General features: G+C 30.5%; 4 protein-coding genes across 21 annotated transcripts; 1 reads left to right on the plus strand and 3 right to left on the minus strand.

The window, feature by feature from the left end:
• Positions 1-283: 283 nt before the first annotated feature.
• LOC115699338 (uncharacterized) lies at positions 284-1,691 on the plus strand. Of its 2 annotated transcripts, none has more exons than XM_061102043.1 (6): positions 284-430; positions 529-666; positions 877-950; positions 1,044-1,123; positions 1,213-1,364; positions 1,440-1,691. In XM_061102043.1, the coding sequence occupies exons 1-6, from the start codon at positions 427-429 to the stop codon at positions 1,520-1,522; spliced, it is 531 nt and encodes a 176-aa protein (XP_060958026.1). In that variant the 5' UTR covers positions 284-426; the 3' UTR covers positions 1,523-1,691. The 2 variants fall into 2 exon arrangements, with proteins under 2 accessions (XP_060958026.1, XP_030482550.2); XM_030626690.2 differs by having other exon boundaries at positions 308-430; positions 526-666.
• On the minus strand, positions 1,681-9,009 carry LOC115699336 (EID1-like F-box protein 2). Of its 17 annotated transcripts, none has more exons than XM_061102034.1 (7): positions 8,683-9,009; positions 4,146-7,367; positions 3,983-4,073; positions 3,736-3,803; positions 2,299-3,073; positions 2,142-2,225; positions 1,681-2,036 (listed from the first exon to the last, which is right to left on the minus strand). In XM_061102034.1, exon 2 carries the CDS (start codon positions 7,319-7,321, stop codon positions 5,696-5,698), a length of 1,626 nt encoding a protein of 541 aa, XP_060958017.1. In that variant the 5' UTR covers positions 7,322-7,367; positions 8,683-9,009; the 3' UTR covers positions 1,681-2,036; positions 2,142-2,225; positions 2,299-3,073; positions 3,736-3,803; positions 3,983-4,073; positions 4,146-5,695. The 17 variants fall into 17 exon arrangements, with proteins under 17 accessions (XP_060958017.1, XP_060958016.1, XP_060958022.1 ...); XM_061102033.1 differs by having other exon boundaries at positions 3,913-4,073; XM_061102039.1 differs by having other exon boundaries at positions 3,607-3,803; positions 3,913-4,073.
• Positions 9,010-14,324: 5,315 nt separating this feature from the next.
• Positions 14,325-16,997, minus strand: LOC115699345 (uncharacterized). The gene is made up of 6 exons (XM_030626701.2): positions 16,406-16,997; positions 15,948-16,097; positions 15,595-15,853; positions 15,287-15,505; positions 15,044-15,186; positions 14,325-14,858 (listed from the first exon to the last, which is right to left on the minus strand). The coding sequence occupies exons 1-6, from the start codon at positions 16,688-16,690 to the stop codon at positions 14,559-14,561; spliced, it is 1,356 nt and encodes a 451-aa protein (XP_030482561.2). The 5' UTR covers positions 16,691-16,997; the 3' UTR covers positions 14,325-14,558.
• Positions 16,998-17,524: 527 nt separating this feature from the next.
• On the minus strand, positions 17,525-19,851 carry LOC115699348 (uncharacterized). The gene is made up of 2 exons (XM_030626702.2): positions 19,658-19,851; positions 17,525-18,871 (listed from the first exon to the last, which is right to left on the minus strand). Exon 2 carries the CDS (start codon positions 18,718-18,720, stop codon positions 17,929-17,931), a length of 792 nt encoding a protein of 263 aa, XP_030482562.1. The 5' UTR covers positions 18,721-18,871; positions 19,658-19,851; the 3' UTR covers positions 17,525-17,928.
• Positions 19,852-26,329: the final 6,478 nt, after the last annotated feature.

Raw genomic sequence — 26,329 nt, forward strand, 5'->3', positions numbered from 1 at the left:
GACCCTAAGTAAATGGCATTCATCGACTAGAAGCTTTGACCCTTTTAAGTAAATATTCACTATTCATATTTTATATATATAAAAAAAGAATGTCATGAAATTGTTCTATATTACTAATCTCGTATTCTAGAAAGAACTGATCCTCTTTTTACGACAGATGTATAAGTATGGTGTCGTTTTCATAAAATTCATGTCGTTTTCTCATGAACGACGGTAAGAACAATAAGCGTTAATGAACTTGTCTTGTCGTTTTGGCCATTTCCTATGCCACGCAAACAAAAAACAGACGACGCCGTAATGACGAGGGTTCTCTTTGAAACAAGGGCGGTTTCCTTGTTCTTTATTACTTTACTGGTGTCCCTGTTGCTATCTTCCTTCTCAAATTTCAATTTTGGTTAATCTTAATCATCATCAACGAAACCAATTATGGGTAAGGTAAAGCTATTGTTTTTTTTTTTTCTCCTCTATCTTGTATGTTTTTATTTATCCCTTCTCTTTACCTATTTTTTCTTGAATAAATTGCAAAAGGAGATTCGGACAGAGGGAAGGTGAAGGAGAATGAGGTCAAGGAGGGAGTAGCTTCAATAGCATTGTTGCCATGTGGGTCCATATCTGGCCACTTCATCCAACTTCCCCACAATATTTGCTATGGCCTCCATGGAACTGGTACTCTCTCTTTTTTGTTATTATTATACACATACAGTTCCTGTGTTAATTTATAATTTCTCTAAATATAAAAAACTGTCATTTTTGCAACTGGGTTTTGTTTAAATTTCACATTTTTAGACTCAAAGTTGTGTTTAGGGTAGTATCAAGCTATCAGTGATTGTTTTCTGTATACTATAATAACTCAAATACTTGGTTTTGATTTGTTAGAACTGGAATGCGAGAGAGAGTGTAGCAGGGGTGAGGATTACCGTCTGATCAAGCTCACAATCATAGATTACAAAGTAGGAACTTTTTCTCTTCATTCTTTTTGCTTTCCCTCCAAAATAGTAAGCAATTCAAAATCCTTGCTTAATTAATTTCCAATCTTTTAACAGAGAAAGAAAGAAGGAGATGCTTTTGTGGAGTGTAGAGGTCATGATGCTGCTCGGTTAAGTAGCATAGATCATGCTCATGGGTAAGTAAAGCCAGCCACCTTTTATATTTTCCATAGAAAGCTATGATAAGGAGTTCATGACATGTATTTACACACCCATTTGTGAGCAGTTGGGAGAAAGATGTTGTTGGTATGGTTGAAGAGAAACATGGGAAGAACAAGATAGTAGTTTCTTTCAACTGTGAGACACTGAAAGCTGAGAAAGCAGCAGAAGACCATATCAGAAACTTCATGCCTAAATTAGCCGGTCTTGATGCTGTTGGTACGTTTTGTTCTCTCCCTCTGTGAAAGTTGTTCTCATTGTTCTTCCACTGAGTTCTTTCTTAATGACTTGCAGTAAACATTGGGCGGATGAGCATTACAGGGTTGGATTTTGAAGATGAGGAACTTGAATCAAAGCAGAATTTACCTGAACTCTAATGCATGTTTCTTTCCCTATAAGAGTAGTAGTATTCCCATCTTGGTCAATTTTGTGATTTTGAGCCTTATTAATTCCTAGTTTTAAAGATTGTGATGTTGGTTTGGTTAAAACTTAAAAGACAAATCAATATAAAATATATTACAGAGATGAAATCTACTTTGTTTCCGGCAATTCAAATTGACTTTTATGTATTGAGTAGATATTTAATGCAACTGTCACAAACAAGTGCAGATATATATTATTGCACAAATCAATTTGACACACACATGCCATACATAATGTATACGAGATCATATATAATTCTTGGATACAACTTTTTTCCCGTGCAAAGAATAACCCAAACATAATCGTCAGCAACAGCTTCAACCCCAACTGAAAATATGGACATGTCACGACTGCGAGCTTGAAGTTTCGGATCAAATTTTAATGGTTAAATTTCAACATCCGCAGGACATAAGTTAACAATTGCAACGGCACATCTGACTATCCAACTTGGGGACCAAATGGATAAATCTGCAGAAGAAATTTAAAACATTACTTAACAAGTTCTCATAAATCTTCACTTGAAGGTGAGAAAGCTATGTTAAAGGGGTGTGTGACTTTGGGGCAGTCACTTACTGACAGATATGTAATCTTCCTTTAGATTACAAAGTCAAACACTTGTAATCTATAAGAAAAGCTTCACTCGAATCACTGTAACATCTATGCATACAAAGTCAAACACTTGTATCTGGGAAATGATAACAGAAACATTTTGTTGAAGAGCATATCATACCTGCTTTACATCCTCTCCCTCACTCCACCTCAGATGTTTCTTCTGAATCAGACAAAGGCAAAAGAGTGCATATGCCAAGCATGTGCCCGTTGAGGCAAACATAATACTCGATACAATCTTCATAAGCACCCAACCTAACACTAGCACTCTGTGGAATCATTTTAGCTTGCAGCATGTTCCACATCTTTGCCTTACAATAAGGGCACACCTCAGTTGGATGAAACTCAGCCATCCTCTTAATCAGCACCTTCCGAACCTTTGACATTGCAAACGCCTTGAAAACTCCACGGAAAAAACCGACATCCCCATCGTCCCCTTGGTTAAGATGTTCACAAGGGTCAGAAACATACAATTCATCTGTTCTACACTGTGGCAAGAGAAAGCTCTTCCCTGATGTCCTGGAAAATCGGGTCTTGTGAACAAAGTGACCAGGAATTTGAATGTTGTTAAATAGACCACCTCTTTGACACCCTGAACAGTAAATAAGTAATTTCCCTAGTGCCCTCCAGTTTCCATCTACATTGTGACTCCCACCAGATTGCAGATCATTCATCATCTTTGGCGCCCTTGTGTGGCAAAATTGCTTCCATAATACCCGCTTAGCAAGATCATCAAACCATTTACAAACACAGGAAAGAGTAGCAATCAACTTAGGATTCCAATTCAACCTATCAAATACTATGTAGATCGCTTCTTCACTCAGATGCCCTTTTGTGCATTGGCAGCTTGCTGAGTGTATGCAACGATACTGCTTGTTCAGAATCATGGTCTCTACCTGGATAGATATGGAGGCATAAAACAACAGATATCTTCCAAGCATGAGAAAATAAAACTGGAAAAGAAATGAAGTATTGTACAAACAAACCAAATACAGATATTGATCTATGATAGACTTAGTAAAACAAAATAATTATGCAATTCCAAGGCCAATTTGATAGTGCCATCATTATATACTATGCACAAATTTCATAGCTCAATCAAGTAGGACTATAATAAGAGCACTGAACTAGTACTGCTGTAATTGTAAGAGAACACATTATATATAAATCATAATAATATTAATTAATAATAAAATAAAACCCTCTTTCATAACAATACTAAACTGGAACAATTGACATCCCAAAGCATACAGTTTACTATAAACCAAAGCCATTCCCATTAAAAAGTGTATATCAGCTTCTACTTCAAATCTAAAATCTCAGATCCATAAACCCTTTTAAGTCAAAACACAGGGTTCTGGAAAACAAAAAAAAAAAAAAGAAAAAACACCCCCTTAAACATCAAGCAGCTATCTAATAAAATCTTCACCTTAATTTTACAATAATTCAATAGTGGAAGCCCTAGCCTAATTCAAAACCAACGAAACACTCGCCAAAGACAGTGAAAGCAGAGACGACCCTGATTATCTCAACGGAGAGACCCCCAAAATTCTCTTACCTCAGATCACGAACCTCTCTTACTCCTTCCGCATAATCACAACTCTGCAAAACTAGCCCCCGTACAGCCTAGGGTTTTGGCAAAAAAACACCAGAACCACACACTCAATTATATGAAAAAAGAAACAAAAACGCCCACAATAATAAAAAAATAAAAAGAAAAGCTTGTAAACTATACACAGAACATAGGTAATATTTCGTATAGCTCAGGGGCAATATGGTCCACAGAAGAAAATAAAAGTACGAACTTGCAGAGAAAAAGAGAGAGAGAAAATGAAGGTCAGAGAGGACAGAGGAAAACGATGGCTTGGCTTGAGGATTCAGAGTTGAGCTCCATACCTAACCATAATACAAAGAATTAAAAGAAAAAAAAAAGTAAATAATAAAAATTGGTGGGAAGATCAAAGTCACCTTACGAGTAGATAAATAACGAGTGAAAATGCGCCACGTGTCTACAAGTGGAGTGTGGGGACCAGTATGTATGACGTGGCAGTAACGTGATTGGTGGTGACAAGGTAAGGGCATTGGCGTTTCTTTTACTGTTTTTGTTTTAAAAATGGCCGGAAGAGAAGAGTAAGGAGTATAAAATAATAGTCGAAGGTGGACTTCTCCGTCTGCCCAAAGATTCTATTATTAGTAATTTATAGTATTTTAATTAGGAAAGTGACACGTGTCCCTCATTTTTTTTTTTTTTTTTAAAAAAAAAGTTACTGTATTTACCAGAATATTAAGTAGAATTAATTAGTAATAACCAATAGTACTACTAATTGCACTAACCAACACGCTATACTAAATTCATTGGTCTGTGTATGCATCTAATATAATGAATCTACACTCTTTATTTATTTATCTAATAAAAAGATAGTACTATGATGTGACTGGCCACAACTAGGGTGGCGTGGAAATATATACCCTTGTCAACTACATGTAGTGAAGTGACATTTTATAATTCCATATTAAATTACATTAATCCTTTAATATTTCTCTACTATAAATCTATGCATATTTTTTTTTCGAAAAAAAAAAGAAATAATTTAGCAGTTCCAACAAAAAAAAAAGGAAATTTACAAGTGGCTCATTGTGAATGCAGTAAATACAGTCATTAATACATCACTGTTAGATACAAGGTTCTTGGTAAGACTTCCCCAAAAACAAAAATTAGCGTTAATAAATGGGTCAATTTGTAAGTTAGTGGCACTTGCTTGCATATATAATTACATTATTGTATAGGTTTTCATTAAAATATTAGAATTTTTCTTAATTATACTTCTTCTTTTTCTCTTAATTTAATAGGTCATTTGTCCACTTGATTTACAAAGATATAACCTATGGACTACAAATTCCAACTTTGATACTCCCCACATTGAGCTGACTAACATTATTTAGAAAAAAAATACAAATATAATCTGAAATAACAAGTTAAAAATAAAGTATGAAAATATAATGCCACTGTTTTAGTGCTGTTAAAGAAAAGAGAAAAAAAAGCCATTGTTAAAGAATAAAAAGCCACTGTAATGTTATGGTTTATTCTCACTGGTATTAAAAGAGAGACATTATTACAAGACAAATGCAAGCATTTATCTTCTCTCTTTTCATGAACTAAGTACATCAATCAATATAAGAGTTTTTTCTTTTAACTGTTTTTATTCACAAACAATGAAATAATAATAGAAAGTATCAAATTCAGAAGCAAACGCATATACCCTTTTGTTTTGTGTATGAAGGGTGCCAAAGATCAGTAAGTACACTCACCACTCATATTCAACTCAACTCAAATTCAATTCTACACATCTCACCAACCCAGGAATGAAGTCAGCTGAAGCAATCTATCTTTACAATTTCTCAAAGTTCCAAAAGCTTGTAGAATACAAAAACTTTCCCATACAAGCTTAAGCTTATTCTTCACTGTTTTTTTTTTTTATGATCATTTGTATGTTAATTAAAAGAAGATTTGTTCCACCTTAACTGGCTGTGTTTGAAGGTTTTTTGTCTTGAAGCGATATCACTGTTTCAAAAGCTCCAACCAAGGCCTTAACTTTGCTCTTTCGGGTTTCAGCTAGTTTGCTTGCTGTTTCTTCAATGACATTGTTGAACAAACCTTGAGCATCTTTCTTCCCCTGCACATCTTGATGTTTCAAAACCACTTTTTCTGAGCCGGCTTCAGCATTCGTGTCATCAACTTCTTCTCTCTTCTTAAACCTTCTCCTCCTCGCGTCTGCAGTAACATTTTGGTTCTCCAACACTCTCCCTCTCCTGAACTTGAGCTTCCTCGGGGCATCATTCTCAGTGTGCATATCCACCACCTTCCCCCTTCTGAACTTCAATTTTGAACCTTTGTCATCATCTTCTTCCTCACAAACCAACCCTGAACTTCTGCGCATCTTGTTGTTCGAGTCTAGTGTATCTGAATTCTCCATGCTTTCTGTTTCACTGTCCTCTGAGAAAGTGTAATCCTCTGATTCACTTATTGTACACTCAGACTCCATTTCATCTTCTTCTCTTTCTTCATTGTCACCTTCTTGTTTTTGTTTTTCATCTTCTTCCTCTTCATGAGGTGATGAATATGGAGACGAAGATGAACAGCCTCCTGGGAGCGGTGAAGAAGATGGCGAAGAGAGGCATTCTGGGAGGGGTGAAGACTTGGGTGACAATGACAAAATATATGGCAATGATTCAACTCCTGCATCACAAGTTTCATTCTGATTCGATTCTAAAGTTTTCTTTTCAGTCTCCATCTTGATGACATACAGAGTTTTTTCTGGGACTTCACCATTCTTGGATTCTGTAGGCTCAGCTATTCTGACTTCATTATTAGTTTCGAGGGGAGAAGCATTTTTCTTTAAGCTCCCTTGCTGCTTTCTGTTTAAGCTTACAACACTTTTTTTTGGAGAGGTTTTATTGGGCAATGAAACTTTTGGTGATGCTAGTCCTTTTTTTGGAGCCACTGTACTCCCAGTTCTCTTGCCAATTCTTGTCTCTCCATTTCCGTTTAATCTTCCTGAGGATTCTGGAGAAGACAATGGCTTCACTGCAACAGAATTCAAATTTGGAGAAGTTTGATTCTTACCAGAAAAGCTTTTTGGCTTAGCTTTTGTTGTTGAAGATTTCTTTGAAGACAGTTCCAGCTTTTCAGTAGAAGCTGAAAGCTTTTGCTTCATAGTTTTCGGGGTATCATGTGTTCGCGGTTTTGAAGGTAATGCAGATGCAGCTTCATGTTTGACCGAAGATGGTTTCTTCCTCTCATCAGTCTTGACAACATTCAGGCTATCAAGTGATCTCGTCAATGCCTTTCGGTTAGAAATGTTGCCATCCTTAGGCGAAAAAGTTCTAGAACCAGGAGAGTTCTTGAGTTTCACTGTGGTAGAGTTCCTTTTCGCTGAAGAATCAGCAGCAGTTTCTATTGAACGTCGACTAGCACTAAGTTTCGCAGCAAGTCTTTTCGGTATAGGATACCTTGCCAACTCCTCTGCTTCATGTTTCTTCCCAAATTTACAAAAATCATGACAAGAACCAGTAGAAGCTCTTAGATAATGAGGAACCAACTTTTCTTTCTTCCCTATAGGTGGGGTGATGCTCTCCTCAGCCATCACAAAGGAGCAATTTATGTCAAGCTTACTTTCAGAACAAGAAAACCTGAAACCAATCAAAACTAGCTTATGATATTGACCAAAAAGAATAATAGTAGACACACTTAACATCCAATCAAATTGAACATTATTATTTACTTTTCTTATGAGGGATATAAGGAATAGAAAAAGAAACTTGTCAAAGCAGCTATGACAATGGAAAGTCAAATGCAAAATTGATGGGGATACAATTACAAAACAAAAAGTTAAGCATATTATTGACTGAAAACTAAAAGGGCAAAAAATTATTAAAAAAATATATAGTGGTTTCCAAAGGAGGTAAATTTTCCTTATGCCAAATTTTGCAAAAAAGGGAGTTTCTGAGTAGTGATGTATAATAATAAAGATAAATAAAGAAAAGGTGTTCCTGCTTCTGAAGTTTAAATTTAGTGAAAATGTTATTTCTTTTGAATAAAATAAATCATCCTCATCACATAAACAAAAAAAAAAAATAACAAGAAATTCTGATGACTAATGATGACAGAATTACACCTTTTGCCATAAAATAAGGATTTTTTAATAGAAAGACATAATGAACAAGATGAAACCAATAAAGAAAACAGAGAAAAGGAAACTGAAATCATCGCCTCAAATCTAAGAAATCGAAAAACGTTTATATTAAATGAAACTTTGAGATCAACTAATGTATCGATTAATTTGATATTTCAAGATATATACCTATATATGCATTAACCTCAATAGTAATCAAAGATCTCTAGTATTAAAATTTTTAAGCCTTGACAGATCAAAACACACACAAAATCAAAGTTGATGTTAGATAACTGAGAATCTTTATTTAATTAAAATTAATAATCAGAAGAGAACTGAGAATAAGTTCCCATAATAATGAAATTCGTTAGATTCATCTCAGAAAAAGAAAAAGAAAAAGAAAAACTTTAATGTAAGCAAATTCATGTTGAAACAATAATAAAGCTAGGAAGTATAAACAGATTTACACTATAAAGATCTTAACTTGATGCAAAACCCATATCAGAAAAATCGAAAATGCAAACGAAAAATAAAAAATAAAAATTACTAACACCACATTTGATAGCAAAGCGTCGTCACTACGCTACCTTTCGAACAATAACAATGTCACAAGAAAAACTAAGACGAACCCAACAAATCATATAAAGAAGTTGAGCAAAAACACCAGCTCAAGAGAAGCTTTCTTTCGAACCCATTTGTGAAAAGGGAATAAAGAGCAAAACCCACATCTCAGAACTCAGTTTGTGAAGATTAAAAACTAAAAAAGTGAAACTTTAATAGAGGGTGTGCTGTGCTGTGAATGAATGAGATAAATATTATCAGAAAGCGCGTACCTTTTTCCTTTTAACGAAGTCTTGTATGATAAGCGTGGTTAACCAGAAAGCGAAGATAAAGGAAAGAAAAGAAAGAAGAGGTAATATGAATGAGAGACGTTCGAGGAGAGGAGATGAGATGGAGAAGAAGACGGTGGAGAGAGTTGAGTAAGAGGGCCACACCTACTTTTTCTTTTCTACATATTATTTTGTTTTTGTTGAAAAATATTGAGTTTCAGAGAGAGAAAGAGAGAGATCGTGCAAGCAAGCATTAACAGTTTTGGAGGTTTTTCTGGTCCGAAGGGCTTTTCCTTTGCTCTCTCTTCTAGAGTTTGGCGTTTTGTTTGTTACAATAAGAATCCTTTATATTATTATAAAACAAAACAAATATCATTTTCAACACGTGTGGGCCCCTCATTCGTATCCAATTTTTTTTGAACTAATTATTTTTTTTATTGTGAGTAAGTACAGATTTGTAAGCTAAAAATGGTATAATCATGTATAAATATCTTCTTTTCTTTTGGTTTTTTTGTTTTGAAAAGATAAAGATTACATTTTTAAAATTTTGATATGTGATAAAGATTACATATTTGAAAAAGAATGTGTAATATTTCGGGAATGTCTTTTTATTTTTTTTATTTTGGGGTTAAAATATTGAAATTCCAATATTGGAATATTTGAGAAAATGTGACATCCAAGGAAAATATCAATTTTTTGAAAATATAAACATACTCTAAATTTTAAAAATTTGTGTATCCTTCCTTCATAGAATAATCAAGATTCTTTCTTTCAAAAAATTCCATTCTTTGAACAAGGAAAACATTGACCATATGCATTTCACTAACCATTTCTTGTCTTAATAAGGGAAATAAGGAATCATCTTCATTTATGTTAATCATTATTTTAATTTTTTTTTTATAAAAAAACTTAATATTATTTTTTGAAATGAAAATCTTGTGTTATACTATTACTATACAGTCAATCCTTCCTTCTATAGTCACATTTTAAACATGTGAAATAGAAAAGTTTGGTAAATAATTTGGGGTACATTTATTGTTATTATACATAGTTTTGAATCTGAATGGTTAGGAGGGGGTTTATTGAAAAAGATGTTTCACGCCATATTAAAAGGTCAACTAAAATTTTAGGTTTTCCCTTTTTTTTTGTTGAACAATTTCAAATGATTGCCTTATCTCTAAATACTAAAATGTGGAATTTCTTACCAATTTTAAATAATAATGAAAAATTATTGGCGAAAAAAAACTTAAACGAGATTGGTTGGTTCAACTAAAACAATTTATTTTTCTTAAATAACAAATCTTTGATCCCCATTATTTTTAATATATTATAAATGTAAAATATTTTTACCACCAAAATTGACTTGATATATATGTGGTATGATTTTTTTCTTAAAATGAAAAAAATGTACAATAGTGAAAATGCATGAGTACCCAAATATATATACTGCTTACAAATTTTAATATATAATTAATAGACTGGTCAGCCATTTCTTTTAAAAATTAGGCCATGTATTTTTGTATTTGAAAAAAAAAAGTAGGTGATATATGGTCCTCATGATTATTCTTTTTCATGAATGACTTTATTAAAAAAAACAGAGAGAAGATGAAAGTTGAAGAAGAAAATACGTCTAATAATATCAACAATATTAATAAATGATGAAAATATGCATTAAAAAAATGCATTTGGCAGAGTAGTTTTGAAGTTATCTTTTAAATTTTATTTTTTCTAAATAAAAAAAGGGTTTTATTTGTATAGAAAACTTGCCATTATGAACAACCATGAATATATTTAAAAGCATGGGCCATTTTCTAATAATAAGTTACAACTAATCTAGACATTTTTGTTCTTTCGGCTTGGCAATTAATCGACCTAGGATTTGAATTTCAAAAGTTAAATATTTTTTTTTGTAAGAAAAATATTTAACTCATAATTGGGATTCTTTTCCCCTTTCCATCATTATTACATTTAATATATACATGTAGAAAGAAACCATATTGTTTTTAAAATTTAGTATAAAAAATAATTATATGAAATAGAAATACTTTGGTTGAGATAAACATTAGCAATGGTATGGGGTAATTCTCCTTTTTAGGGGCTTTTTCATTTTTATACTTTAAAATATATATTTTTTTTTTGCATTTTTACGGAATTAGGCATAGAAACCCCTATTGCAACTACCGCTGCAACCTAAATTGCAACAAAAAAATCGTACAGAAACTCCTATTGCAACTATCGCTGTTGCTACAACCACTTTAGAAACCCGAACCGTAAATTTGAAAAAAAAAATTAAAAAATAATATATATAGAGTAATTCCCCTTTTATAATTTAGGTTGTGATTTAAATTGCAGAATTAAATTTATTCGTGTTTCATGCATTTTTGTATAAATGTAAAAAAAAAATTACTTTTATAACTTAGTTATTTAAGATCATTTAAATAACTAATTATTACCAATATTTTTTTAACCAATTAGTTGTTCTAAATTGATTTTTTTTAATCAATGTTTATATACATTTTTTTTTGTGTCGGCTATAGTTATTGCTGTTGACTTTATAATAAGCCTATTTCATTGGAGCATTACAGAAACTTAAAATATTTCCTTTTCAATAAAAAAAAGCACAAACTTGATATATACCACCAAGAACATTTAAATATATTAATAGACAAATTCCATTTCACAAGTCTTCTTTAAAACAGAAGGAATGGAATACTTTTTATTGTTATATATATATATATATATATATATATAGGTTTAATTTTGTACTTGAAAGAAAGATACAAAGAACATTTATAATTGGTAATCAAAGTAAGATGATTAAGCTTAAGCCTATAAAATAAAAATATTTATGTTATTGTTTTGGGGGACTTCAAAAAACACATTTTCATTCCATATAATAAGTATATATTAAATAAATATATAATTTGGCTATTTGTGACCTACAAAACTCACAAGCCAAGAAAAAAGATGTCATGACATAATTAGAAGACATGATATGAAAATCACACTACAAAAAGTCTTTAAGAGAAGAGAGAGGTCTTTTTTGGGGTTCCTTCGTGGGGGAAAAGTGTTAAGAGATAACGTCTCTTTAATTATACACCAATCCATCATGACATGAGATGAGATGACCCATAATTCAGCAACAAAAAAGTTGGTGCCTGCCTTTAATTGGTTTGCAATTGCATTCCTTATATATATATATTAGATTTTAGACCATCAAGCCTTCATTTCTTTATTAATAAAAACAAGAAGATAAATATGAAGATAGACTACGTGAACGCATGCTCTACATCTATTTATCCATAACCATAATATAATATCATATATATAGCTTATAGACATATATATATATATATTTTTGAAGTGGGGAATTTTTTTTTTTTGACAAAAGTGGGGAATTTACTTTAGTCCTAGTTTTTATTTGTGTATTTACTAATTGTTTTAACTTTTTTTTTTCACGTGGGAAAAAGTGAACAAGTTTTGCCCTATTTTTCATTGCTCAATATAGATAATAGTAATACAATAAGGAAAATTTATATAGTATACTAATTTTTACTATTTCTTTTATAAAAATATTGTCAGGCGGTATTTTTTACTTTTTTACTGTGTTTTTTTATAAGTTTCATATTACAGTATACGTGTTAAGTTTTTACTGGTGTTTTTAGTTATTCCACTGTTGTTTTGAGTTGTTCTGTTTTGTGTTTTACTAGTTTTATAAAAACACAGTATTTTTGAAAACTTTTCCGTGTGACAGTACTTTTGTAAAAATTAACCCAAATTTTAGTATTTTTGTAAGTTTACGTACAATAATCTTTTGGAAACCTTTTACGAAGATAAGACCAAAATAAAAGTCAAATGAATACTGAAGTGATAAACCAATAATAATAACTCAAAATTATTGTAACAAGTAGTTATTTATAAAGAGCACCTAAATTTTTTTAAAAATTTAAAATAATTATGGTATCAAAAATAAAATTTAAATAATTTATTGCATATAAAAAAAGATTGTCACATGTATAATTAAATATTTAAATATTATTTTCGACATTATAATTACATTAAATTTTTTTGAAATTTTTTTAGATGGATCTAAATAAATAAAACACACACGAATATAAATAAAAAATTAGACTAATTTTTTTCTTATAAATATTAAACTAGATTAGAGTTTACCGAAACACCCCGGAGTGTACTATAAACTTTCCAAAAATATTTTGTATATATATATAAAATTTTAAATAAATATTTTGTATATTTCAAAATGAAATAATTTAAGTTTTTTATTTGATAATGAGGGTCGCAGAAACTAAATGCCCTAACATATTAAATTGACAAAGTTATATGGGCAACTGGCATTACTAATCTCAGGTGGCCATTCAAAAAAATAAAAATAAAGTATTAGTGGTAAGTGACAAGAAATGCAATAGAAAAATCACCTTGGATTCTCTTTCTCTCTTTATAATCAATAATCACATGCATGGATTAGTAGTATTATTATTAGTATGGGTAGTACAATTCTACTTTTGTATATGTTAGTTGAACACAAAAAAGTTGTATTTATGTTTATAATCAATAAATGCATATACATCATGCATGTATTAGTAGTATTTGAAAATAAGTTTTGTACAATTGTTTACTATTTTCTATAAGATAAAATAATTAAGCGTCTAATAAAAATATTTGAATCTTCTATTTAATATTGTAAATTATTTAAGATTTTTTAAAAATTTATAAATAATCCTAAATACTATCCATTCTAAAAAAATGAAATAAGTACATACACATTATTTTTTGTAAAAAAAAATTATATTTTAATTTTTTTAATATTTTTATAATTTTTTATAGAAACAACACAAAAATAATAAGAAAACTACATACAAATAACATCAAAACAATATCAAAAAATAACATATATATAACAAAAAATTAACAAAATACAACATAAAAAAACTGCATTTTATTTTCCGTAAATAATCCCAAAAAAAATTAAACTAGATGTCGAAAGAGTGCTACTAGAATCTCTTCCACCAAGGTACTTTTCCTTAGCTTTGGGCTTAAACCCAAGAAGCCGGCCCATGTAAGGGTGGTGGGCCCATATATATAAATATAGTTGGTAGGAGGGCTTAGTTACAAGGTGACCCTCCAACCAAAAGTAGGTCTTTTTATGGGCCATGAATGATAAATATGAATCTCAAGTCTCAACCTTCCTCTCACTGTTATTCTACTTCAATTTTCTTCTCTGCTACAATTGTCAACTGTAATAACTAGTACTACTGCTGCTCGATCTTCCTTTTATTTTTCTTTAAAATTTATCCCAAAATTAACCGACAAAGATATGTACAAGACTATAAATATAGATATAGCTAGTGTAGTAAAGACATCTATTGTAATAAAATTTAATAAGGACGTTTTGTTTTGAAGAAATAAAATAATGTGACTAGATTATTCAGAGTTTCTAATCATAATTATTAAAGGAACATTCTATTGTAAACGTAATGGAGAAAAAAAAAAGTAACTACACACATTTATGTTTAGAAAAAAAAAAATATCCCAACTACTACACTTTTGATGGTATTTGAAGTCATTTAGTGACATGTTTTAAAACCAAGCCATGGCCTAAATAAATAATATTTATCCAAGCAATATACACACAAGAATATTTATTCCCAAGCAAAAAAATACTTGCCAATATTTCTTTCTTTTACATCTATAACTTTCTACAAAATCAAATACATTTGCCCAAGTGGGGAAGATAAGGTTGGTAAGTTAGCTGGTACCAATTGTAGCCTAAAAGTATACACTGAGATTATATGATTATGACTTACTGATTTTGATAGGTGAAGAGGTATCAACAAGCAATTTTGCAACTCATGTTTGTGTCATCTTTTTCGGCCTGAAACAGTTTTCTTCACAGCTCCCACTGAGACTAGAAATTGATCAAGGGATGATAAAGTCTTCATGTCATCAGGAGGGAAGTAACTGCCAGCTTTCCCCATGAGTGATGCGAAGAGAAGAGAGACGGTTGGTCGAGTGACATAGCGCTCACCCAACAGATCATCCAGAAACGCGAATGCAGCCAAGAAGGTAGACCTATTAGCGTTGATTGGACCGGCAAAGTGAGCAGGGATTATTCTCTTGAAGTTCCAGTCCCTTGTGATTCTATCAATCCAATCCCTCACCTGAATTTTCAAACGTTTTCACTTTTCAGTTTAGTCATATGATTATATAGATCATAGAGCTAATATTTTGATTCCATTACTACAAATCCATCACTTGGTTTGTTATAAGAAAAGAAAATTCAAGCAACAAAATGAAAAGTTCTTTGCTTTGGTATCATATTGTCCTCAAATTAGTATGTTTTTACCTTCTCTGGAACTTTGCTGAACACTAATGTCTTTACAATTGGCGAAACAATCAGCTTCTGTGACATTTGAGCAAAGCTGGCATTAGGTTCCAACAAATTCGATGGACCAAGAAATAAGATTTGAAGAACCATCCTTTCCCACCCTGGAACAAAAAAATAGAAAAATGTAACCATATTCAATTGCATCATAATCAAATTTAGTACAAACGGTTTCCTCATTGGAATTTCAAATGGAGAACCAACCTTTTTGACGGTTCATACTGTTGTCAACTACTGGTTCATTAGGGACTTGTTTTCCTTTACTAAGAATTTTTACAGCCAAACCATTCTTTGCAGATGCCAACAAGGATTCTTTGCTAATACACTTGGGTGGCTGCTTCGGAACAAAAATGACTGCATCTGTTACCAGTAGTGTTCGTGAACGCTTATGATAGAAAGCTACCTCAACATATGGCCCAATACCTGAAAAATCCATAGGAAAAAGGGATTCTTCATCATTCTTCAAAACCAAGAGTTTAAAAGTAAGCACATATGTTTGCAGTTCATATTACCAACTTCTGGTGAGCTTAAAACTTTCTGCTCAATCTCATCAGCCCACGGAGTAGACAAGTCCTCGTCTTTCAAGGTTTTAGAACGAAAGATTCCAAAAAACTCAAGTGGCAAATTCAATGGCCAACTCCACTGTCTTGGCGCCACCCAAACCTGAGCCCGAGGAAACTTTCTAGAGAATGGACCAACAAAAATTTTGTGCTCATAAGCAAATGTAGGGAGAACAATGTACTCGACCGGAGCTCCTAGCTCTTTCACAAGCTGAACGGAGAACACAATACTCATTAGAAAAACTCTTAATCTATGTAAGCAGAATCAGACAAAGGTGAGGCGACAATAGAAAATGAAATAGAACCTGAATGCATTCATCAGTGGGAGCAATGGGAGCATGAATCCATAATCCACCAGATTTGAGTTTGATAACTGTCATTCTAATGTTTGTTGAGACACTACTGAAACCCAATGCTTGCTCTTGTTCAAATAGCCATATACTGCCTTTCACAGCCTATAGACATGTGGAGTGAATCCAAAAATGACTGTAAGAAAGCAGAACTTCTAGATTTGTTTAAGAAAAATATATACTTTTGAGCCATCAGAAATAAAAATTTTATCCAAGGTTTCACTCAAGCAAATAAGCAGTTTATGAATTATAGTTTGTCCTTTTCAAGCCCATAGTGCTGAGAGAGAAATAGTATTAGGCTAGTTCAGTCATTCAGATGATACATATGAACCAATCAAGCAGCAAATCCACAAAAATACTAAGTGAATTTTCATAAGAATAAAAGAGATGTTTGTTAAGGTAAGGGAGCTGACCTCAGTCCTGGAAGTGGTCCTATTGAGAAAAGGACCAAGCGGGAATGGGAAGCCTGTAAAGTTGAAGTAGAACCTGCCTCCATTACTACTACTGCTATTATTGCTGCTGGGATTTGCTGAAGCGACAACCAAACCGAAGGAATCTCTACTCTTGTTTCTTGGTCTTTGTTGTAAACACAAACCCTTCAATGACCCACCAAAAGAATTAGCACTTGGGTCTCTCAGGAAAGTGGGATTTTGAAAAAAAGTGGATTTTGCTGAGGAAGAGGCAATGGCTGCTGCCATTTTCTCGAAGCTTTTCCTTTTTCAGTATTCACCGGAATTCTTGAGTCTAAACTCTAAAAGCTTGTAAATTACAGGACATGCTTTCGACACGTGGAGGTCTACTTGGCTTTTCTCAGCTTGAAATCTCTAGGATTTTCAGAATTTATGTGGTCGATGATGATTGATGAGAGGCAACAAATAATAGAGAGAGAAGATGTGGATGTTCAAGTATAAATTTTTTCTAGAACATATAGACACCTAAGTTCAATTTGGAGCTTTTGGTTTAATTTAAATACATTTCTTTTCATTCAAAACTTTTTCTTTTATTTTTTGAGTGAATTTTTAGTCAAATAGTTATTATTAGTAATGATTTGTGTGATTCTTTTTTCTAAGACTAATACCAGTAGAGATTCAAATTTACCAACGTCAGTGCACCATATTTTATGAACAAAAATATTTGTAAAATTACTTTTACTAATAAAGATTTTCAAAACTATTTTTACAAAACCCTCTACAACACTGCACAGCCATTTCATGTGTAAGGATGTCAAAGAGGTGTGTAATTAGCAGGTCAATGAATGTTTCAGTCCCCCCTGCCCCGTCTCGCCAAAGTCGGGGGCCTGACCAAGGACTGCTCTATCTCCGCTCTATTCCCCATTTGATCGGAGAATCCCCCGCAGAGAAAATACATCCCTATTCATGTGCATAACATCAATACCAACATCTCTTATTCAAGAGAAAGATTTAACAAACAAAATCATTAACATTGTTTTTAATAGCTAATTACAACTTATAGACCAACCAACCATACGTCTGACTTGGGAAAAAAGCCGTCAAACTCATTAAAATCCATTATTGTCGAAACTATATACTATATTGTATTGTATTCAAACAAAATCAACTGAATTTAGTTACATAACAAGCATAGAACTTATTGTAACATATGAAAAGGTTTCTCCTCCTCTTCATACAAACAAAAAAAAAAACAAAAAAACAAGAGCTTAACGGACAATGTATTGATTCATACTACTGAGTTTACCTGAAATCTGAATTCTCACTAAATCGTGAAGCAATTACTTTCAACTGCATCATCAAACTTCCACATGATCTCAGATAATTGTAACAATAACAAAGAAAACTTCGAATATCGGTAAAGTCGTCAAATTACACATACTGCTGCAATATGGAGGTGATACCACGTAGGACAGTAGGTGAAACTTCTATTCACAGAGCTTGAAAGCTTGGAAGCAAATGACATCTCAAGTAACAATTTCTCTCACAAGCCAATCCAAACTAGGATATGCAAAGTACAATATGAGAAATGACGGGAGCGCAAACAGAATTGTGACGAGTATGTACAGAGCCAATATGGCAGCACTGGCTGGTATGGCATATAAGACAATAAGAAGAAATATCACAACCAAGGGAAACTTGGCTGTCAAATGAACAAAGAAAAACAATGACTTCCTAAGAGACGAATGTAACCTTTCCATAGTTAAATAATTATTGACATGGACATGGTCATTTGACCTTGGTGTCTCAGGATGTCGGATATGATGTCCCCTCCTAAGATTACAGTGGCTAACTTGACTAGCCGTAGATGTATTGCCATTTATAGGCCAGGGTTGTTGATCTTCAGTGTAGGTTGAAGGAGTCTTAACTCTATCACCATTCATGCTCTCAACCATCCAAAGGAGAAAGTAGTTCTTTCGAGGGAATCTGAGATTGCCACGGTAAACCAGACGGAAGGACAAGAGATTACACCAAGGACAGGAAATGAAGAGTGGGAGCTGAATCGGTAGAGTGGGGAATTTCACAACTGCCCATTGCAGTCCCAGGATGCAATTTTTACAAAGGGTATGCCCACACCATAAAACATAGGGAACATTCTCAACAATGTTGAAGGATTCCCAGCATATTGGGCATTCTAGCCCTTCCTCTCTGCCAACCACCGAAGACCCCTCATCATCAGAACATTCAGAAGCAGGCTTCGAAGGGTCCTTCTTCGATCCAACAGTCCCAGCTATGCAAGTTGATGCAAAATTCCACATTTTGGCCACGCAGGTTGAGTGATTACACGCACAGCACCAAATAAAAATGAACTAAGTAGTACATCATAACGATCTCATTGAGGAATGAACCAGGGATAACAATTGTGATATACCCAATATTGACATCCAATGTGAGCCAGAAAAATTAAATCTGAAAAGTAAATGGTTCACCGTTAAATTAATTTAAAACATTCATCTTGGATTCAAACAAATTAACATGAGTAGAAAACAAATATAACCATTAACCAGGCAGCTTTTCTATCAAATTCTAATACAAATACAACAAAACAAAATGGTTACTTTTACAAAGTCACATTATCACTTCGCAACCACTTTCAGCCGTCCACCCAATCAGATTATAAAAGACAAAACATAGACGCACAAATACATATACAATGCGAAGAAAGCCGAAACAAAACGAATAAAAAAGCTAACATGGAAACTAGCTGGGATCAGCTGATCAAGCAACTCGGCACGTATATTACATATATTATAATGACCACTTTCTCAGGAAAAATTAACTCCAAATTGGCATCTCTAGAATTGGGACTTATTAGCAGATCGCCATCTCTTCAACACCAAAAAGAAAAATGCTAGCAGTCAACGATCAATAAAAGCCAGATCGTGAAATTTTCATTTCATACTCTAAGAAATTACTCATTTCAACTTTCAAGGGTGCGCCGAGAATAAAAAAGATATATATTTCCAACACAACAGCCAAACTTGAGAAATTCACGGTGTTCATCAGAACCAAAAAAAAATCCAATTCAAATATGCATCTATAAGAAACAACATCGTTAAAAAAACGTGAGCAATTACACCATCGTTTCGAAACCAAAGCAAAATAAGATAAACAGAGAAACTTAATTAGGAATTAGGATCAAATATGAGGAAAAGAAAAAATCAACACGGAGAGAGAGAATAATCTTATTCTTACGGAGGAGTAAGATTGAAGATCGACGTTGAAGAGGGGTGAGAATGCGAATCCACCATGAGATATATTCTAGGGTTTAAAGAAAACCCCCGATTTAATTTTTTGTGTTAGGGCAAGGAGTGTGAGAGCTTGAAGCTCTGAAGCCTGTGTATCCACCCGGCAGACATAAAAGTCCAAATTGGTTTTCCAATTTCTTTTCTTTCTCTTTTGTCGGATTTGATTTGATATTTTTTTGTGAAAATTACATGAAATATGGGATTTCATAATAAAGTTAGAAAAATATGGCATTTTTAGGTTTGCCACTCTTCTATGGCATTTTTTCACATTTAAGATTTTTTATGGTACTTGATATGGCATATTTTTATAAACTTATTATCCAATCCCATATTTTATGTTTTTGATTTTAGCTTAATTAGTTTTATTTATTTTTTAATTTATTTTACACTTACATTTTAGAGTTTCTTTTTATTTGAAAAATTTACACCAAATACTACATTTTTTTTTCAAACATTACATTTTTAATTTGACAAAAACATTTTACTTTTATTAATTTTTTTTTCTTTTTTACTTATTGAAACTTCAAAAAGTTTTTTTTTTAGTCTTTTTTATATATTTTTTAGTTAATTTTGGCTATCTTTTTTCTTTTCAACTTTTAAGTCAGTTACTACTTTTTTTTTTCTTTCTTTCGCTTATCTCTCTCTATTTTTTTTTTCTAATTTCTCTTTGTGTCTCTTTTTTTTTTTTAATTTTTTTTTCTCAACCTAATTTTTTTCTCTTAATATATATAATAAGTGTACATTTTTATATTTCATTTTTTTTTACAAAAATTAAACTTGTTTTTTTTTTATTTAAACTACTATTTGTTTTTTTTTTGTTAAAAACTAATTATTCCATTAAAAACAGCAGAAAAAAAAAAACCAGTTTCATCAATATCATCCTGAAAAAAAAAACAATATAAAAAATCATAATCTAAAAAGAATCCAAACTTTAAAAACTAGTTTCATCAACATTGAAAGAAACTAATAATTTCATTTAAAGAATACAAAAAATAGTTTCATCAACAAGATAATGAAAAAAATTACAATCTAAAGACGATACTAACTTTAAAACCCAGTTTCATCAATATTAAAAGAAACGAATTATTTCATTAAAAGAGGCAAAAAAAAAAAGTTTCATCAATAACATAATAAAAAATACACAATGCCTAATAACTAAATTTTTACAAATTAACGATACTAAATTTAAAAACCAGTTTCGAACATATAAATATCAATACCTAATAATCAAACTTTTAACTTCATTCTTTATTTTGGCATTTAATTTTTTATTTGCTTGCTCAAAAATTAGAGTTAATTTAAACATACAATATGCAACAAATATAACAAAGAGAATCATAAATTAAAATCAAAGAGAAAAAAAAGAAACAAAATAAATTAAAGAGACAAAAATGCAATAAAAACCATAAAAGAATAACAAAAAAAAAACAGTGGAATGTGAGAAACCAGTTAGTAAAACAACCAAAATAAAAACAAACAAATAAAAACCAGTTTCTTGAAATAAATTAATAAAAAATTGAATAAAACTCAATTATGAACAACAATAAAAAAAAACTAGTTATAAAAACTAGTTACTTAAAAAAACCAGTTATGAAAATAATAAAATAACATGTGTGTCAGAAACTGATTAATTAAAATAAAATAAAAATTGTTGTTCAAATATCATACAATAATAAAACTGGTTTTATACAAACTAAAAAATATATAATAATATCATAAAAATTGAACAACCCCATTACAGAACAGTTAAAACCTGTGAAACCAGTTTGGACATGTGAAACCAGTTTTGACATTATAAAAAATATAACAAAATACAAATGTTAATAATAAAGTTAATTGAAACCAGTTTCATCAGACAATCAAATAAAAATACACACACACAAATATACAAAAAAAAAAAAAATACTAATCACAAATATAATCAAAACAACACATAATGCCTACCAATAATTTAATAACAAAATATAAGTGTAAGTTTCCAACCTAGAAACAAAATAATAAAAAAGTAACTTGAAAAAAAATTCTAATAACATAATGAAACTATTTTTTTTATTCTTTTAATGAAATTAATAGTTTCTTTCAATGTTGATGAAACTGATTTTTAAAGTTTATATTATCTTTAGATTATAATTTTTTATATTGTTTTTTCTTCAGGATGATGTTGATGAAACTGGTTTTTTTTTTTTTTTCTGCTGCTTTTAATGAAATAATTAGTTTTTAACAAAAAATAAAGAAAAAAAAAATAGTAGTTTAAATAAAAAAAAAAAACAAGTTTAATTTCTGTAAAAAAAAAATAATATCTATAGTTGAGATCATTTTTTTTTTATTTTAGTATTTTATTTTTTTAAAAAAAGAAAAAATAAATAAAAAGAAACACAAATTTAAAGTTTTTTATGGCATTCCTCAAGACTTTTTCCCATATTTGTAAGTTTTTTAAAAAAATGTCATATTTAGTGTAATTAAGTTTTTATGCCATATATATCAAAACTTATCTTTATTTTCCCATATTTTTGTAAATAGCCCTATTTTTTTTCCTAGCGTGGGCCAAAGCCCGACCCGAGGCCCACTACTAGTCATATACTAAGCCCGATCCAATGGGCCGAATACCAAATGGATCCCTTTGAAAATTGATCTCCATCTCATTATAGGGAAATATAGGATTTGGTATTTTTAAATTTTTTACATTTTTATGGGATTTTTCCTTATATATTTGTAATGTTTAGTTATAACGATATATAATATTTGGTGATTCTACAATGCACTCCCTTAAAAGAGTTTTTCGATGCACCCTTGACTTGTTTCGGCATCCAGAAGAATTTTTTAGTCTAATTTTTTTTTATATTCACGTACGTTATAGTTATTTAAGATAACTTACAAAATATTGAAAAATTCAGAATAATTTACAATATAGAAAATAATGTTCAAACAGTCTATTTTACACGCGTATAAAATAAAATAGTCACGCGTGCAACACACTGTTTGAATGTATTTTTCGACGTGTTAAACTTTTCTAAATTTCTTAACATTTTGCAGGATGTCTTAAATAACTATAATGTACATGACCATGAGAAAAAATTTGACTAAAAAATTATTTCGGGTGCTAAAATAAATAAGGGTGCATCAATATATCCATTTTACGGGGGTGCATTGTAGAATTTTTCTATAATATTCTATTTCCTTTTTTCAGTAACCAGTTTCTCCATATCTTATGAGTATAGGATAGTAATTTTTTTTTATATATTTTATTTGCATTATTTCTCAATTTGTTTATGTTTAAGTTATTTTTTAGTAACTGATTTTTGTGTTTCAGGTATCAGTTATTATGAAATTGGTTTCTCTGAGAGAGATTTTTAATTGATTGTTTATTGTAATTTGTTTTTGTGATTTTTTATTTTATAATTGATTGGTTTTTGTATTTTAATTTACTGAGTTTGTTTTGTTAGATACTTGGTTTTTGTGTTTAACTGTTGATTTTAATTTTTTTTTAGTAAGTTAGGTTTTAAGTTTTAGTTTTTGATTTTTTTCATTTTGAGAAATTTGTTTTTGTGTGTTAGTTTCTATTTTGATTCATTTATGAAATTAGTTTTTTTTGTCAGATTTTTAACTAGTTAATAAACGTAATTGGTTTCTTAGTGTAAGATTACAACGTCTAACTCTGACGACGACTCCAATATCTAATTTCTATAAATCTTTTAAGTTTATTTATGGTATTTTATTGGCCCTATTAGCTTAATAAACCCTTCTTTAATTTGGATCTCTTCCCAATGTTACAAAATAATTGAGGGGGAGTGATCCATATCATATGGCCATACATATATAATATAAGTAATGATATGTGCACACACAATAAATATTTATATGACAAGTAAGTTTAACTAATTACTTTTATTTATAAGATGGGTTATACTTATCAAAAATTACTTGCCACATACGTGTGTATCATATTGTTTGTGAATTATGTGTATACCAATCATTATTGATAAAATATAATAAAACTTTGCTATTGAACACTAATTATAGTGTTCTACTATTGGTTAACAATGATCCTAAAAAATTATTAAATTAAGCAATATAAAATTCAATATTTAATTACATTAATAGCGATATGACACCAAAAAATATACTAAACACAACTAATACTCTCTAACATTTCTCAATATTATACATAAAACTATATATGTACCTTAATTTTCTTCCATTTTTCACATTAAATATTCTACCACGTGATTTTAAGTTGAAAGTCATGTGACTCATGTCAATATATCTACAGTACTCTCCCATATGATTAATCTCCCTAACCTTTTTTAATTCTTAACATAGAATTTGGGACCGCTGCCCCTAAATTTCGATATATATTACGTATAACAATCATTATTGAAACAAATATACAAATTAAGAATTAACAGTACATATAAGAAAGCTCACAATATATAATACGAAAATATAAGCCCATTTAATTTCTTTAAGAGGGGATCACATGAAAGATCTTGCGGCTGTTTTCTTCTTGTGTGCTGATACTCATCCTCACAATATATATATAATATATAGAGACGATTTTGTCTCGTGATGTACTTTTACGGAATGTATTTTGTGGTACATTAGATGAGTCTCGGGATACATTAAATGAGTGTCAGGATACGTTTTTACTTTTTAACTTTAATTACTCTTAGATTAATCTCAGTCGTCAGATCAAATAACTCCTTCATCTGACGACTACCGTACATCACGAATTACAATCCGTGAAAGTACAAAATAATATCCCATAATATATATATATATACGTACGTCTTTTCAAACAGTTGTCAATATAAATTCATTTCAAATTGTTTGTATAAGGAAAAGATATGCTTCAAAAATGTTGTTCCAAAACTGGTCTGCTGGTCGACCTATATATATAGCTATTATTATAACTTATATATATTAGTTACTATCACAAACCACAAAACAACAAAATTTATTTGGTGTCCTCTTCTATAATTACAATACAGACAATATATATACTATTTGAATACTCTTATATATATCCCTCTTATATATAAAATTACAAAATTATTAGTTTTCCTATACCTATATTATCGTTTAATTAAATCAAGAAATATTATATATGAGAATAAACATGTGATACTTCTTTTTATTAAAATTTATTAATTATTTCAATTTTTAATTAAATAAATAAGCACCATATCCATATATGTGTTTTCTTTATAACATAATTTGAAGAATTAGAAAAAAAATATTCCAATCAAATCATGGTAATTTATAACAAATAGTATATATTGACGGGCAAAATAATAATAATTACAATTACATTGTACAATAATTAATAAGATGATTTTGATTTTGAATTAATTATACAATAAATTATTTATTTATATATAGACAAAATACAATAATGAACCACCATTATAAAATTGTTGAACGATATAAAAATAAGTGGCTGTCATGCCCTCACAAAAATCATTTAAAGTATTAATTGTATTGAAAATAGAAACCATAATTTATTATGCAACCTATTAATTAAATTTTAAATGGGTGGTAGATGAAAATTTTAGCTGAATAACATTACGTTAGCTGAATTAATATTGAAAAATAACCATAATTGTAAGGGTAAGTTGAAAAATGTCTTTTTTATTAATCATTTAATCAAATTTAACTCTAATTTTATATTTATTTGAAATATACTTCTTTTTATATGTATTGTACCCAAAATACCCTGACATAAGAGAGTCACATGGAGAGTATCTTGAAGTGACAGGGGCAAAATTTGTACAATGTGTAAAAAAAGAGGTAAAAATAATAGATTTAAAAAAAAGGATAAAAATAAAAGAGGACAATATAAAAAGGGTATAGAGTGTAATTTCTCCATAATTCTATGTACGTATATGCCTAGGGCCCACCCAGCCCAGGGGTCCAAAATTTTTTTTTCCTCTTTTAAAATTATACATTTTTTTTTACCGATTTTGAAAAATACCACATTTTTTCTAACATAAGGGCCCAATTTTTTTTTTTTTCTATGACGCACTTTGTTTCAGGGCCGGCCCTGATTGGACCATATATTTAATAGAAGTCTGGTAAACATAAATAATTCCAATTTAAATTTTAAATGGGTGGTAGATGAAAATTTGTACATGATTATATAGAATTAATATATGCATATACGTACATATATTACATAATTAATTTTGTAGATTTATGTGACTAATCATGCATGCATGCATAATATAATAAGTTTTAATTTAACTGTGTCAACATCAAATCATCACAAGAAAAGGTTCTAACAGTGTACTAGCTAGCTAGTAATACATCACACTACTATGTGGAGGAATCAATAGTACGGATATACGTGCATGTTATTAATAATTTACATATGAGTTAAAATAATGTACAAGACAATTAAAGAATCTTCTTTGAAAAATTAAAGCACTTTTTTTTATATGATTCTTTATTTATTATCATTACTTTTATTGAATTGAATTAATAATTGATAAGAGTGATAGACATATTTACCGAGAATGATGGAATAAGTCGACCCCGCCTTGTTCTTTTTTCTTTTTTCTTTTTTCTTTTTTTCATTTTTCCCTTTTTGTTTTTATTCATATTTTTATTAGTTGGTTTTGGG

This window comes from Cannabis sativa, chromosome 8 (assembly GCF_029168945.1).
Source record: "Cannabis sativa cultivar Pink pepper isolate KNU-18-1 chromosome 8, ASM2916894v1, whole genome shotgun sequence".
In the NCBI taxonomy this organism is placed as follows: Eukaryota; Viridiplantae; Streptophyta; class Magnoliopsida; order Rosales; family Cannabaceae; genus Cannabis; species Cannabis sativa.